Raw genomic sequence first — 14,499 nt, 5'->3', positions numbered from 1 at the left:
GACAGCAGTTCGTGATTGACCACATCCAATGCTGTAGATAGGTTGAGCAAGACAAGGGCTGTTCTTCCTACCTGACACAGGGCAGCCCTTATCTCTTCTGTTTCCACAATCAAGGTGCTGTACCCACTTCTAAATTCGAACTAGTATAAGATGCAAGCTTGAATTCATACCCTTAAATCCATTAAGGACTAGCAACCCACCCTTTCCCAGTGAAAGAAAGCTTCAATTGTTAATATCAAGAACCAGTTATGGGGAAGTATCTGTTTGCAGTGGAGACCTAAACAAACCAGGCTCATCCAATCATGCAGGCAAAGAGCCATTTACAGACCACTGCCTGGGAGGAGCAGGTTTGTAGAAAAAACTTAGGGGAACAACACTGACAGCTGCTTCCAGCTTGCCCGGCCCAACTGTCTACGGTTATACAGCTATGATAACACAGTCTCCTCCTATGTGCTTTGATGAGGAACCAATCCGCTCAACTCTCCTCACTAGTAGAGTGTCATTGTACTCAGAAATGGAAAAATTAGAATGTTGAGACAACCAGTGGCCCACTTTGTTTTTAAGCTGTAGAAACGACTCATCGCCAATTGGAGGAAGAGACGGGACTCCAATCATTACTGTAACATATGGACAACAATCAGAGGGCAAATCCAGGCATGGCTGAGTGCGGAGTGGGCATTTATATAAGGTTTTTGCTTGGGGCGCTGCTTGGTTGGCGTTTAGTAATCCCTCCTTTCTCTGCTAACTATAACCATCTGATCCAGATCTCAAAGTTTTCATATTTTCTGCCCCCACTAACGGATGCAGCCTAGTTACCAATTGTGGAAAGTGGACTAGTGGATGACAGGGGCCAAGGGTGAGCAGTACCTCTAGCGGCAACTGAAGCGACCCAGTTGATACTGGCATGCTGGGCAGCGGGGAGCGGAACAGGGGGCTGGTTAGATACTGGATGAGGAAACAATACATTGAGTTTACTTAAAAGATCCAAAATAACGTCCTCTAGTGATCGTATTTTATCCACCAGGGAAACAATTGAAGAAGTCGCAATAGATTGGACTTTCTCCATGGCGCTCACCCAATCAAAGTTTGACATTTCGCCGTTCCCCCACCAGTGATTGGGGGTGTTGTCTCTGACTGCAATGATGTGGGCCCTGCCAGAGTGCAGAAATGTTCTGCCGAATGAGCAGCTGATCTATGTTTTGAAGCTGACAAAGATACGACCCCCTATTTTGTTTTCCTCTTCTTCGTACCTCAGGGACGGCAAGGATTAGGGGCAGATTTACAAGCCCCTTGCACCTCATTTACACCACCGTTGCCATCACCATGCTGCGGGGTATTTACAACGTGACGCATCTGGGAGATGCATCATGTTGTAAAGCCCTGCGCCAGAAGTAGGCGTTCCTGCGCAGAAGGGGGGCGTTCCGTCACAGGAACGCCTCCTAAAAGTGGCTGAGTGAAATGTACAAGATTTCACTCAGTCACTTTTGAGCCCATGCTGCGTCAAAACCCTGCGCCTGCTTAAAGCAGGCGTAAGGATTGACGCAGCATTTGAAAGATAGGGCACACTAGAGCCTTGCTGGAGCTGCGCCGCGCAACGCAACTCCAGCAATGCGCCGCCTTTACGGCACAGATGCGTCACACATGGTGCATCCATGATGGCGGAGCCGTGAGGCACAATAACTGGCACATCCCTGGGGATTGGTGTCACTACAACGCATGCTTTTACCACGCATGCCTTTACAACGCGGTTTTTACCACGCAGTCCATTACAACGCATAATGCTTTTAGGCGCTGGATAGTGAATTATTTAATTTACTATTCCAACTCCAGTCCCCGTGGATAGCAGGGAAGGTGTTGGATAGTATATTAAATACATTCCCTATCCTAGAGCGCCCCCCAGCGCATTGCGTTGTAATGGTTTGCGTGGTAAAAGTTGCGATGTAATGGTAGTGCGTTGTAAAAAATTCGTTGTAACCGTGCTACACCCATCCCTGGGGATGTGCCAGTTATTGTAAATCTGCCCCTTAGTGTTTGTAGGAGCAGCACAGTTCACAAGATTTTTTGATAGATTACCAGGGGAGAACAGAAGGGCTTGAGCTGTGGCAGCAGCAAGAGGTAAACTGCCAAAATTACTGAAACCAACATCAGAGACTTCGAGGAGATGAGGTGCCAGACTCCATATTTGGTTGCTCAGCCCCACGCCCTGATTGAGGGACAACTGCCTCTTTGCCAAGTCAATTTCTTTAGTGATGACACCTACAGCATAGGCTAAAAATGGATCAAGCAAAGTGCCCGAGTGAGTTTTTGTAGATCCACTGTCCTTATCCCCGATCTGTTTCCTTTGACCCATGATTTCTGAGTAAGGTGCACTGGGAGCGCAGATCATCAAGCCAAGGCAGCGGAGCAAAGCAAACTTGACAGATAGAATCACCAGTACTAATTAATACCAGCCCCTGCCCTGAGGGGTGGCCCACCCAGTCTCTGACGGTTGAAGACCGGCCCAGCATTGGACCAGTCTTCCCCCGGGCACACACTGGGGTGCGTCCCGCGCTGTGGGATCCTTATGACTCTTTTAAGCATGATCTATAGCCCTCTGGCTCCGCTTGCTGCAGGGGTGGCTGGGGGATGTAGTCCCACCCCAGTCATGGGAGAAAGCAAAGTTTGGCAATGCAGGCTGAGGAAACCGCTGTTGTTGACCCCCGCTCTGCGGGGTCCTTATGACACTTTCAAGCATAATGTGTAGCCATCTGGCACCGCCTCCTGCAAGGAAGTCTGAGGGATGAAGTCCCATCCCTGTCACAGATGAGAGCAAAGTTTGGCAATGCCTGCTGGAGAACCGCCATTGTAAGATAATTAAGGGCTGGATGTAGGAATCATTTTTGCACTCGCAAACGGCCATTGAAATGTTTGTGAGTGCAAAAATGCTTTTTGTGATGTACAAAATCCAATTTGATTTTTGGTAACTTGCTACCAAATCACAATTTGGGTTTTACGATTCGGTATTTGGAAGGGGTGTGCTGAGAGTGTCCCTTCCTAATACTGAATTGGAATGGTATATACAAATGTTTTGCGACTGAAACTCGGTCGCTTAGCATTTGCAATTTAACGGTTGGAAAAATATTTTTTAAGAGCATGCAATGGTCCACTGCCTCACTTAAATAATTAAACTTCAAAGTTTCTTATAAGAAAAACAGGCTGTGTTAAATAAAATAAGATTGGTTTATATTAAAGCAATCAAAGCCATAGTGGTCTGCTGACCCCATCAGGCCACCATCCCTGTAATGACAGCGAATCCCATTGGGTCACAAATTGGTACCTACCTCATTCTTATTTATGAGGTAGGTCATTTTGCGATGGGTAATGAAACTCAAAAGATTTTCATACAATAGGAAAAGTGATTTCATAATTGTAATTTGCAAAAAATTGCAATTAGGTAATCACTATTCCTACTTTTGGATATCTAGCCCCATAAACCTTAACAATTTGCACTCTACGTTAACTGTTTAAAATATGTAATGCTGCAATGTATGGGGCACTCTCAGGTTTTAAAATATTTTAAGACTACACCTTCAGAATTGCTTATTGTTTTTTCCTTATATTATTTAACGAAATTAGCTTCAAAATGACCCTCCTCGCGAAGCCCTATCACATCAGTGGCATCACTCGCTTCCCTCACTAAGTCACACTCACCCACAAGTTTTATACCCCACAGCCTTGAAAAGTCACTAGCTGCTGCTGCTGCTGAAGCTGTACATCACCAGTGAGCCCAAATAAAACTGAATTATGCCAGGGATTGCTTGTGATCCCTTTTAGAGGGGAAGATGGGCTAGCAATTGAGGTGGGTGGTTCCCATAGGAAAGGGGCCAAGAACATTTGTATAGTTGGTCCCTATCTGTAATGTCACCGATGAACTTAGATTATGGAATGGAATGTCCCTGAGTCATTACCAGCGATTTAGACAGGATCAAGCATTTCAATTCATCACTTATGTGTGCTGTCTTAATGAGTAACCTAAGTGACACATGTATGTCAACACATATCTCTCAAGCTCATGCCACATTTCGGTAAGGTGCGGCAATAGAATTGACATATGTCTGGGTTTGCTTGCGATCCTGTTCAGTATGGCCTATATGGCCTATCAGTTCGTTCTTAACTTCCCCCTTTCAGGGAGGACCTAATTGATATGATTGGATCCTTTCTCCAACCATACAAATTAATAAAAATGATGGAATCAAATGAACCCTGAGTAATTAATTATCTGTGGTTAAAATAAATTCAAGCATTTCCATCCATCACTTATGTACAGAGTCTTCCTTGATGCACTTCATTGATGAAGCCCAGAACGGCTGAAACACATCTTGGGGGCCCGTGTACTCATTCAGCACGGCTTGGCGATTCAGGCTGGATTGTCCCTATTAGTGTGTGACCAAGACTGCTGAATTTCATTCTGAGTACATACCAATGTTCACTTTGATTTGACGATTTCCATCCAATATTGTTGTGTTGTACAATCTCCCTGAAAGTGCATACGTCATTAACCTATAAGTAATTCATTGGAAGTGCAATTTTTAATCTGACCAGCTGATATCCAAATGTAGAGCCAACGTGCAGATTCTTCTAACTCCTTTAGTTCGGCATGGCTTTTTGAGGTCTCATATTTGGCCAAAATAGTATCCTCCAGTTGGTTTTTGTTTGTGCAAAGCTCAGCAGCTCTTTAGTGCATCCACAAAATCTGGCCAGAGATGTTCAATATCCTCCTTTGTGTAATGATGCACTGTGATCAACTTGGTAAACTTGCACCGCTCATACCCTATTCGATTGATATTAAAGATAGAATTTGGGGAATTGGCGATTTGTATCTGCAGTTTCTCTAAGCACAATCCCATGAATACATCCTCCATGTTGATGGGTGTCACTTGAGGAGCAATATGGTAAATCTTTGCAGCCAGGTCACCTGAAAGCACATACCCTGTTCCTGAGCAGTATGTGGGGTAAACATCTTTGGGATAGACATCGCTTGACACAAACCATTTAGATTTTTGGTTACGAAAAGGCCTGGCCCACCTTATGACAGCGCCAGTGAAGTAGTTCTTCTTAGCAGGAAGGTTTGGCTGGAGAAGATGGTTCACCAGGAATAATGGATTGAAGAACATGTCGGAGTCAATTTTCATGACATAGGTGGCATTGGGGCAATAGGTGGCCACCCACTCCATGCCCATCGTGGTCTTCAAGGTCAAGTTGTTGTATGTGTCCATGAAGTCCTGCTGTATGATGTCCCCGAACGTAGCGCTCTCATTCCTCAACAAGGCCTGCTTAGCTGCAAAGACGGCAGGTGGTTGAGGAGCACCAAGAAGAAACATCCTCATGATGTCAACGCCAGGCATCAATGTCTCGTTACCCCACGTCTTCCGAATTACATCCCGGGTGGCAGCTTCTTCTGGTATGGAGGGTATTAACAGCAATAGGAATGGTGTGCGGCCCATGCACTTGTGGGCCTCATCAAAAAGGAATGAAAACTTCTTCTGTGGGGGTTCCATCGGCACCTCGACGGTTGGTGTGACAAAAAGTGTACTTATCGATTTGGCTTTGTGTATACTGTAACTTTGCCAGCTAACTAAAAATGAGACAACCATAACCACTCCGATGTAGACCTTTTTGGACATTTCTTGCATTTGTTACTGACACAGTCTCCTTTTTCCCTTTTCTGTCAGAATGCTTCAGGTTGGTGGTGTATCTACAGTGCACAAAAAGAAAAAAGTGTTACAAAGTAAGAACAAAGACAGGCATTCAGATATAATACAAGCAAGCAGTAGAGCACAATTTTCCAACAGGCACAGATGAGGCTTGCTGCTGCTGAGAAATATTGGTTCTGGGAAATGAGGGTATTTGCTACGGTTTGATGGACTAGGCAATCTGTCAAACTCTAACTCTAGGCGCTTTGTTTCAGAATGCCATGCACTGTATCACTGTGGATGTTTAATCAATAAATATGGAAACTCTTTCCTTAAAAAAATTAGGGATGTGTAAAATTTGGCATAATCTACTTTTGCGTAATTATGTGAAATTATGGCAAAATTGCACAAAATAAAATTCTGTAATTTCGAGTCATATATTAGTGCCAAATGCATCCTTGTGGCAAATTCTGGTGTGAAGATGCATTTAAAGAAGAGCACTGTGAACAAATGCTGTTGTTCCTGTCCATTTGCTGTAAATTTGTACTGTGAACATGTGGAAAAGTACATTTTGCCATGTTCTGTGTGCCTACGTGTTCCCCATCTTATGTTATGTGTGCATGATTAATATGCATATGTATTCCCTTATGATCGATTAAAGACGCAATTCTAGTTGTGTCCATCTCTAGTATGCCAGTTTCCAGTTCTCGTGAAAGCTACGAGTATTAGGCCTATGTAAAGTTACGTTGCCACGTTTCACAGTGTGCACGTTAATTCAGTAAAAGTCCCCGTTTCTAGGCCTCAAAAGGGCCCGGACACCAGATTCAGCTCCTGTCTCCTGAACCCTCGCTGAGGAGCGATACAGCCCCCACCTGTATCCCTGACCCTTCACTTACTTCCTGCCTCACAGTGCCCGGCTCGGCCTGGCTCTGCCTCTCAGTCTGCCAAGAGTATGTTATGATTCTAGTTATCAGTCCAGCTCTCCTTCTCTGCATTCCTAAACTACTGAATCGCATCAATAGTTTCCGTCATGGTCTAGCCTTTACGTCTCCTTGTAAGAGAAATACTGTATTAATGGTCATTTAATATTCCTCAACACGCACTACATGTAGAATAATGCATGCACCAGTCTTAGAGTCTGTTAGCCTTTACCCTGATAGCTTTTGGATTCTATCAACATGTTCTCTAAACATCAGATACTAGATAGTGTTTAGGTACATGTCGCTCTGACTCTCCAGACTATAGTCTCCCCTTCTAGCACAGAAGTCATAGCCCCCAGTTCCTCCTAGTAACACGTCATTGCCAGTTTGCGCGCACCACTAGGTTAGAGGTCCCGGCTCCTTAGGTATCCCCCTCCATGTTTCCGCCCCATTTATGACATATTCTGTTACGTTTACATCACATGTCTATGTATACGCCTCTTGTTACACCCACTTTATGCCTTATCTTTCGCGACTGCTACTAATTCCGCCCACTGCTACGCCTACTGTATGAACTCTAATGCAATTGTTTTAGTATATATATATGTTATGTACTGTTATTAAAGTTAGCGCGCTCATCCCAGATCCTGCCCCGGCAGCTGCCGGGCCCTGTCATCCTATTCCCGTGCAGGTTGTCCTGTTGCTGTCCTTTATGCTGTATTAAAACCTGCAAACTCAAGATACCTCGAATCCTGACTCTTATTTATTGAGCTATCTGTTAATTAATTATTCCGAAAAATAGATCAGGTATTTAATTATTTATTTACCACATAATGGTGCCCGAATAGGGACTTGCCCTTTCCCCACGCGCCGGAGAAGCCACGCAAGCCCCCTGATCCTCTGCAGTCGTGACGGAACCATCCTGCGCAGTGGCAGATATTTCTGCTTCAAGTATCCCTCAGGCCCACGGAGGAGACGGAGGTTGCGGTCCAGCATCCAGACGAGGCGGTGGAGGAACGCGGCGAGTCCCGACCAGAGCCCAAGCCGAGAGTCCAAGGTCCGAGGTATCCGGAGGCCCACCCGTAACTGAAGTCCGAAGTTCGTAGTCCGTCGTCGTAGCAGTCCAGTCCAGTCCGAGGCCTTCCGTTCTTGCTGCCCGGTGAGTACCGTTGCTGGGGTAGTATCTAGACAGGGTCAATTAATTTGTCTCTGGTCCGGGGGTTTGGGTACACAAATCCAACACGAAGTGTCCACCTAGGTGGATGCGGGTCCTGACGTGTCTCTTTATGAGACCGGTATGTTTCGTACTGTTTCAGCAGTGCATCTAGTAATTCTAGTAAGTTCTAGTCTCGAGAAATTCATGTGTTTCTGTTTTCAAGTATTCCAGGTAATGTTTCTGTCCGAACTGTTATTTTAAATGTCGTTTCAATGTGTTTTCAATGTCGTGGTATGAATGAGTTGTTTTCTCAAGTCATTATTGTGTTCATCGTGTATTGTATTGTGTCCAGATCCCAGTTTACGTCATGCCTCTGTTCTCCAAGTTACGTCAGTTAAGAACTAGAAAAGGTCTGCTCGAGGAAGCAGTTCCTGTCCCGCCTAGGGACAGTCCAGGTCATTTTATGTATCATAAGCATGGCATAAGTGCCATATTATATCTAGACTTATGGGTCGAGTACACCAAGGAATTAGAAGAGAAATATAGATGGCCTGTATCAGGCACATGGGATGCCGAGTGCATCATGCGAGTAGAAGAAGTATTATGGAAAAAGAAAGCCAGACAGTCACAGAAAGATGCCATCGAGTTATGGCGCAAAGAATCTCATAAAAGAACCAAAAAAGAAATCAGAAAGTCAGAATTAAGTAGAGAATCCTCAGAAAAAGCCCAAGAAAGGGAATTAATCGAAATAGGTGAACGAGTTAAAACCGAACAGTCAGACAGACAGAGGAATGCCCTTATTAAGGGTATGTACCCTCTTCTTGCCGAGGGCTTGCCAAAAGCAACCCCGGAGGCATCCAGTAATTTTCCACCACCCTTAGTTCCGACCAAGCTACGTCACAAACCGACCGCAGCCGATATTTTTCTCTCGTCCTATTTGGACGACACAGTCCCAGAATATGCAAATCCTGTTCCGCCAGCTCCTGTAAATAATGTAATTCCTGCTCCTCCAGTCACCGGGGCACCTGTTACAGCACCTGTTACGGTACCCCCGGTCCAGCCTACGTTACAAGTACCCGCTACATTGATCACTCTGCCAGCACGAAGAGTATCAGTCGTCGATTCCAGTCTAGGGGCCGCGGGGGGAGGTCCTCCTGGTACCCCGCCGCCACACAAACGTGTAGCGTTAGTCGAGTTACATGAACGTGCGTTACAGCGTACGCCCAAATATCAGTCCGTCGCAGAAATCAGGCAAGCTCTTACTGAATGCTGTTATGATCCAGTCCCAGGCGAGAATAATATGGTTATATATTCCTTGCGTGTAAGACGAGTGACCGAGTATTTGGACACCCTACCAAATATGAAAGAAGATCTAGACAGAATATATCGTTTCATTCGTACAGGAACAGACCCAGAAAGTATTGGCGAAGTCATGTCTCTAAGAAAAGCTGAGATTCAGTTCATGCTATTAAAATTTCTAATAAATTGTTTAATAAGGGAACAAGATTATCCGACTAAAGATCCGACCGAAATGAGAGTTCTGACAAAATGGAGTGATCATATAGCCGAGGGAAGACACAAGACACTCAGCAGTATAGAGAGTATGTACAAGAAAATTCGTAAGGAAATAATAAGGTTACACGAGAAACGCAAAACAGCACAAGTAAGGGAGAAAGAAGACGACTCTCCTACCGAAGAGGTAGACGACGAGAATCCTTCCAGAATAGCGTATGTAGGTAGAACTAGACTTTCCGACCGACATTCACGTCTAGACTACAAGAAAACCGTTCATCCTCCAGCACCAGAACAAGGTTCTCTAGAGCAAGTATTTCAAGCTACTGATCATATTCTGAGATCACGAATCGGTTATAGTGAACTTAGTACCATGCATGAACAAGAACTAGCCCGATCAGCAGTCCGATGGATTACTGATTCTACCACTTTTCCAGACGAAATAGTGGCACAAATGTTTCTGAAACTGCCCCCAGCCGAGCAGCGACTGGTGGGTATGTATATGATCCAGCACCTCATTACACTGTATGAGGGTCAGCATTCCGATCCAGGTCCGTTACATGATGTTCTGAACGAGTTACTTCAGTATAAATGGAAAGGTCTAGGTACCGATTTAATTAGTGTCATTCTAGAACAGCGCCACAAATATAGAACGTTTCTAAATCCGCATTTTGTTCACGTCTCACCTCCAGAAAGTAAACCGTTTTACATAGACAGACAGCATCCGTTACGAGAAGTACACCCAGTTAGGACACAGGGTGGTGAAATGCAACGAGTATTTGTTTACACCCCGATTGCGAAGATGGAACTCTTAGAGATGAAAAAGTTAATTCCCTGTCACGACAAAGATCCAGCAGGGTTCCACCGTGAATTAAAAGACATGCTCCGTATGGGAGAATACACGTATCCAGATATAATTAAAATGTTAAAAGTCCTGTTGCCTGCGGGCATATATGAAAAACTCAAAGAAAAAGAATGGGAGGTGGAAGAGAAAAAGATAGATTGGGCAGTTCTAGAAGCTGAAGAAAATACACGTGTACCAGGTACCGGTCTAGGAGATAAATGTAAAGAATTACCAGAATTATTGATACAAGTTTTGCCTAGGTTATTAGCCACAAAAAAGGAGGACTGGGATGCAATCTCAGCCTGTAAACAGAAACAAGACGAAGATACTAGTGATTTTTATTCTAGATTCGAGAAATGTTTTAGTATTAACAGTGGTTTGAAGACGAGTAGTGAGTCATACCCTCATCTTTTTGTTACTAAACTAGTCGAGAATTCAAGTCCACAAGTTAAAAATCGAGTTTTGAAAATCGAAAGTACCTGGCAAGCTAATACTCCGTCACAAATGCTTCAGATGCTCCAGTATCACCAGAATAGAATCAGAGAAGAGCAAGATCACGAAAGAAAACGTATGAAAGACACGAAAATGAAAGTATTAGTTGCACAAACTGTTCCTCAAGACAGTCAGAAGAGGGGTACGAATCAAGCCAGTCATCCTGCAGCTCCCGTTAAAGGGACATGCAATTATTGTAAACAGCCAGGTCATTTCATAAACGAGTGTGCAGTTCTGAAACACAACATAGCTACCGGTAAAACTAAAGAAAGACCACGTCCGCCTAGACAAGAACAGGTTTCACAGACTTCTCAGCCACAGAATGCACAACAGACAGTTCCAGCACCGCAGCCTATTGCTGCAACACAGCATGTTACACAGCAGATGTACCAGTATGCACAGTCCGAGTATCCAGAGTATCAGCCGTATTCATGAAACAGCCTAGAGAGGGAGGTAGGCTTGCCTCTCATCGAGATACCTGTAGATCAAGAGGGTCCTTATGTACATAGTCAAGTATTAGGGAAAGACAGAAAGTTTCTGATTGATACAGGGGCAAGTAGGACTACCATCAGTCATGACGAGGTTCCAGGGGCTCCGCTCTCAGGCTCTAGAAATGTTTCCCTTGGATTTTCAGGAAAGCCAATAGTTAATGAGATTTCCAAACCAGTTACTCTAGAAGTAGGTCCATTGTCCCGAACTACTGACCTGTTACTTACGAAATCATGTCCAGAAAATGTGTTAGGCATTAAGACACTGAAAGAATTAGGTGCAGTTATTTGCTGCTCCCCAGAAGGAATACGTTTGTTTTTACGTGACTTTAAGGGTCACTATGTATTACGTGATTTTGATCCAAGATTACTGAATGTTCCGCAGCATCTATGGGCACAAGGTCCAACTGATGTTGGTTTTATGCAAATCACACCCCATCGTGTGACTGTCAAACCAGGTGTAGTGTTACCACGAATCAGGCAGTACAGATTGCCACCCGAGGCTGTAGCAGCCTTATCCAAAATTATTGACGAGCTCATTGCTCAAGGAGTGGTTGTAGAAACTGACTCCAATGTATGTAATTCTCCTATTATTCCAGTCATGAAACGTACTGATCCAAATGCACCTCCAGTATATCGATTAGTGATTGACCTTCGAGAACTTAATAAATGTATCATTCCCCAGTACCCAGTTGTTCCAGATATTTCTTCCCTATTGACAGCCATTGATTCTGAAGCCACGTTTTTCACTGTCATAGACCTCAAGAACGCATTTTTCAGTGTCCCCATTCATCCAGACAGCCAGTTCCTTTTCGGATTCTGTTTAAATGGAAGGAGCTATAAATTCACACGAGCTCCTCAAGGTTTCACAGAAAGTCCTAGTATTTACAGTCAAGCACTTAAGAGACAACTAGACAATATTCACATGCCAACTGACACTGCCCTGCTCCAGTATGTCGATGATCTACTGATCACAGCCCGTTCTGAACGTGACTGCGAGCATGCGTCACTTACAGTTCTGTATTTCCTAGCCGAGCAGGGGCACAAGGTGTCCCCTTCGAAGCTTCAATTCTGTGTCCAGCAAGTGATCTATTTAGGCCACTTACTGTCCAAGAGGGGTAGGCAGTTGACACCTGACCGTATCCAGTTAATAGCGAGTCTTCCACAGCCCAAGACCCGGAAAGAGGTACGAGCTTTTATCGGCCTCACTTCCTATTGCAGACAATGGATTCCTCAGTATGCATTCCTAGCCAAGCCACTGATACAGTTAACGACACAGGAGGCAGCCGTATCGACTGTCCTCCCTTGGACATCCGAACATACACTTGCTTTTAATGAATTAAAGAAAGCCTTATGCCAAGCTCCTGTTCTAGCAACACCGAACTACAGTAAGCCTTTTACACTTTTTGTCACAGAACGTGAAGGTACAGCATTATCTGTTCTCACACAAGATCAAGCAGGACAATACAAGCCCTGTGCTTATTTTTCGAGCACATTAGATCCAGTAGCCCAGGCTCTGCCTGCGTGCCTCAAGTCAGTTGCAGCCACAGCTCTAGCTATTAGACAAAGTGATTCCATAGTGTTAGGACACTCCCTGACAGTACAAGTTCCACACTCCGTGGAAGTTCTTTTAAACCGAACACAGACTCAGCACTTGACAATTGCACGTTTAACAGGTTATGAACTGACACTATTCCAGCCACACATAGAAATCAGACGCTGCAACGTTCTAAATCCCGCTACACTGTTACCGTCAGTTACTTCAAATCCTGCCACACATGACTGTGTGGAAGTCATTAACACTATGACTAAGCCAAGACAAGACCTGACAGATATTCCACTACCTGATCCCGACCTGACACTTTATGTGGATGGTTCATGTATGAGAACAAGTACAGGAGAACTAGTAGCCGCGTATGCAGTGACTACTGACACTGAAGTTATAGAGACACACCGTATTGACACTCTGTCCGCTCAAGCAGCAGAGCTAGTCGCTCTGACCCAAGCCTGCATACGTGCCAAGAACCTGAAAGTTAACATCTACACAGATTCACGTTATGCATTCGGAGTCGTACACGACTTTGGAGTGCTCTGGCAAGAAAGAGGTTTTATGACTTCTCATGGAACCAAGATTCAGCATGGTCTCCTCATTCAAGCTCTGTTAGATGCAATACATTTACCGACAGCTATCGCTATCATGAAGTGCAAAGCACATACAAAAGTTACTGACATCATTTCCCAAGGTAATGATCTAGCAGATCGAACAGCCAAGCTTACAGCTCAGACTCCAGACATTCCAGTTAACACGACACTGACACACACTCCAGATCTGACTACATGTATGACAGTTAAGGACCCCACTCAAGATGTCATAGATATCCAGTTACATGCTACTCCTGATGAAATCAAGAAATGGTCCGAACAAGGAGGGGTCCAGACAGATCAGGGATGGTTGACGAAGGGAAAAGCCACATGGTTTCTCCCCGACTCTATGGTTCAAGTCATTATTAATACCGCACATAGTCCTGCACATTTAGGAGAAAAAGCCATGTTAGACAGTATCCAGAACATTTGGTCCAACAAGCATTTACGAGCTGCAGCCAAGCAGAAAGTCCGTACCTGTATGATATGTTGCCAGTTCAATCCAGGTAAAAGTGTCCCGGTGGAACAAGGTGGATTCCAGCCCCCTGACCACCCTTTTGAGGTCCTCCAGATGGATTATATTCAGATGGAGCGATGTCGAGGTTTCAAGTATGTCCTTGTAGTTGTATGCGCTTTGTCCAGGTGGACAGAGGCATATCCAGTTCCAGATTACACAGCCGCGACCACTGCCAAGCAGCTGGTTCGTGAATTTTTCCCTCGTTATGGACTCCCTAGGGTCGTGTATTCAGACAACGGCCAGCCATTCTCATCTGAGTTAATGAAGCATGTGTCCCTTCTGTTAGGGTACCAGTGGAAGTTTCATTGTGTACGCCATCCAGAAGCAGCCGGTCTCGTAGAGAGACATAACCAGACTTTGAAAATCCGTATTGCCAAGATCTGTCAAGAAAAAGGTGTAGACTGGCTAGTAGCTCTGCCAGTCGCCCTATTCTATATGCGCATGGTCGCACATTCCAGATCAGGTCTGTCTCCTTATGAGGTCGTATTCGGCCGCCCCCCGAACATGTGGGGTACACCTAGACCCCGAAGTATTACAGATGTTTCCAGTAATATGCTGACAGATTACCTAGCTTCCTTGATGTCTGCCCTACACTCTTGTCGTTCACAGGTTGCCGCCGCATTTCCAGACAATACCGAGGTGAAACCGCATGAAATCGTTCCAGGAAGTCTAGTGCTTGTCCGAAATTTCGATCGTTCAAGTTCGCTGGAGCCTCGCTGGAAGGAGCCGAAGTTAGTCCTTCTGACCACCCGCACG

The 14,499-nt window shown here is 44.9% G+C and overlaps 1 protein-coding gene across 1 annotated transcript in view; it reads right to left on the bottom strand.

The window, feature by feature from the left end:
• Nucleotides 1-3,845: 3,845 nt before the first annotated feature.
• Nucleotides 3,846-14,499, bottom strand: part of LOC144826614 (beta-1,3-galactosyltransferase 2-like) — a 126,651-nt gene continuing 115,997 nt past the window's right edge. Inside the window, exon 2 of the mRNA XM_078685134.1 lies at nt 3,846-5,734. Within this exon, the coding sequence (XP_078541260.1) occupies nt 4,704-5,672 (969 nt within the window). The 5' untranslated portion in view covers nt 5,673-5,734 and the 3' untranslated portion in view covers nt 3,846-4,703. The remainder of the gene's footprint in view (nt 5,735-14,499) is intronic.

The sequence above is a fragment of the Lissotriton helveticus genome, chromosome 1_1 (assembly GCF_964261635.1).
Source record: "Lissotriton helveticus chromosome 1_1, aLisHel1.1, whole genome shotgun sequence".
NCBI lineage: Eukaryota > Metazoa > Chordata > Amphibia > Caudata > Salamandridae > Lissotriton > Lissotriton helveticus.
Note: the sequence above shows the minus strand (reverse complement) of the source record. Positions and strands in the feature narration are given on the sequence as shown.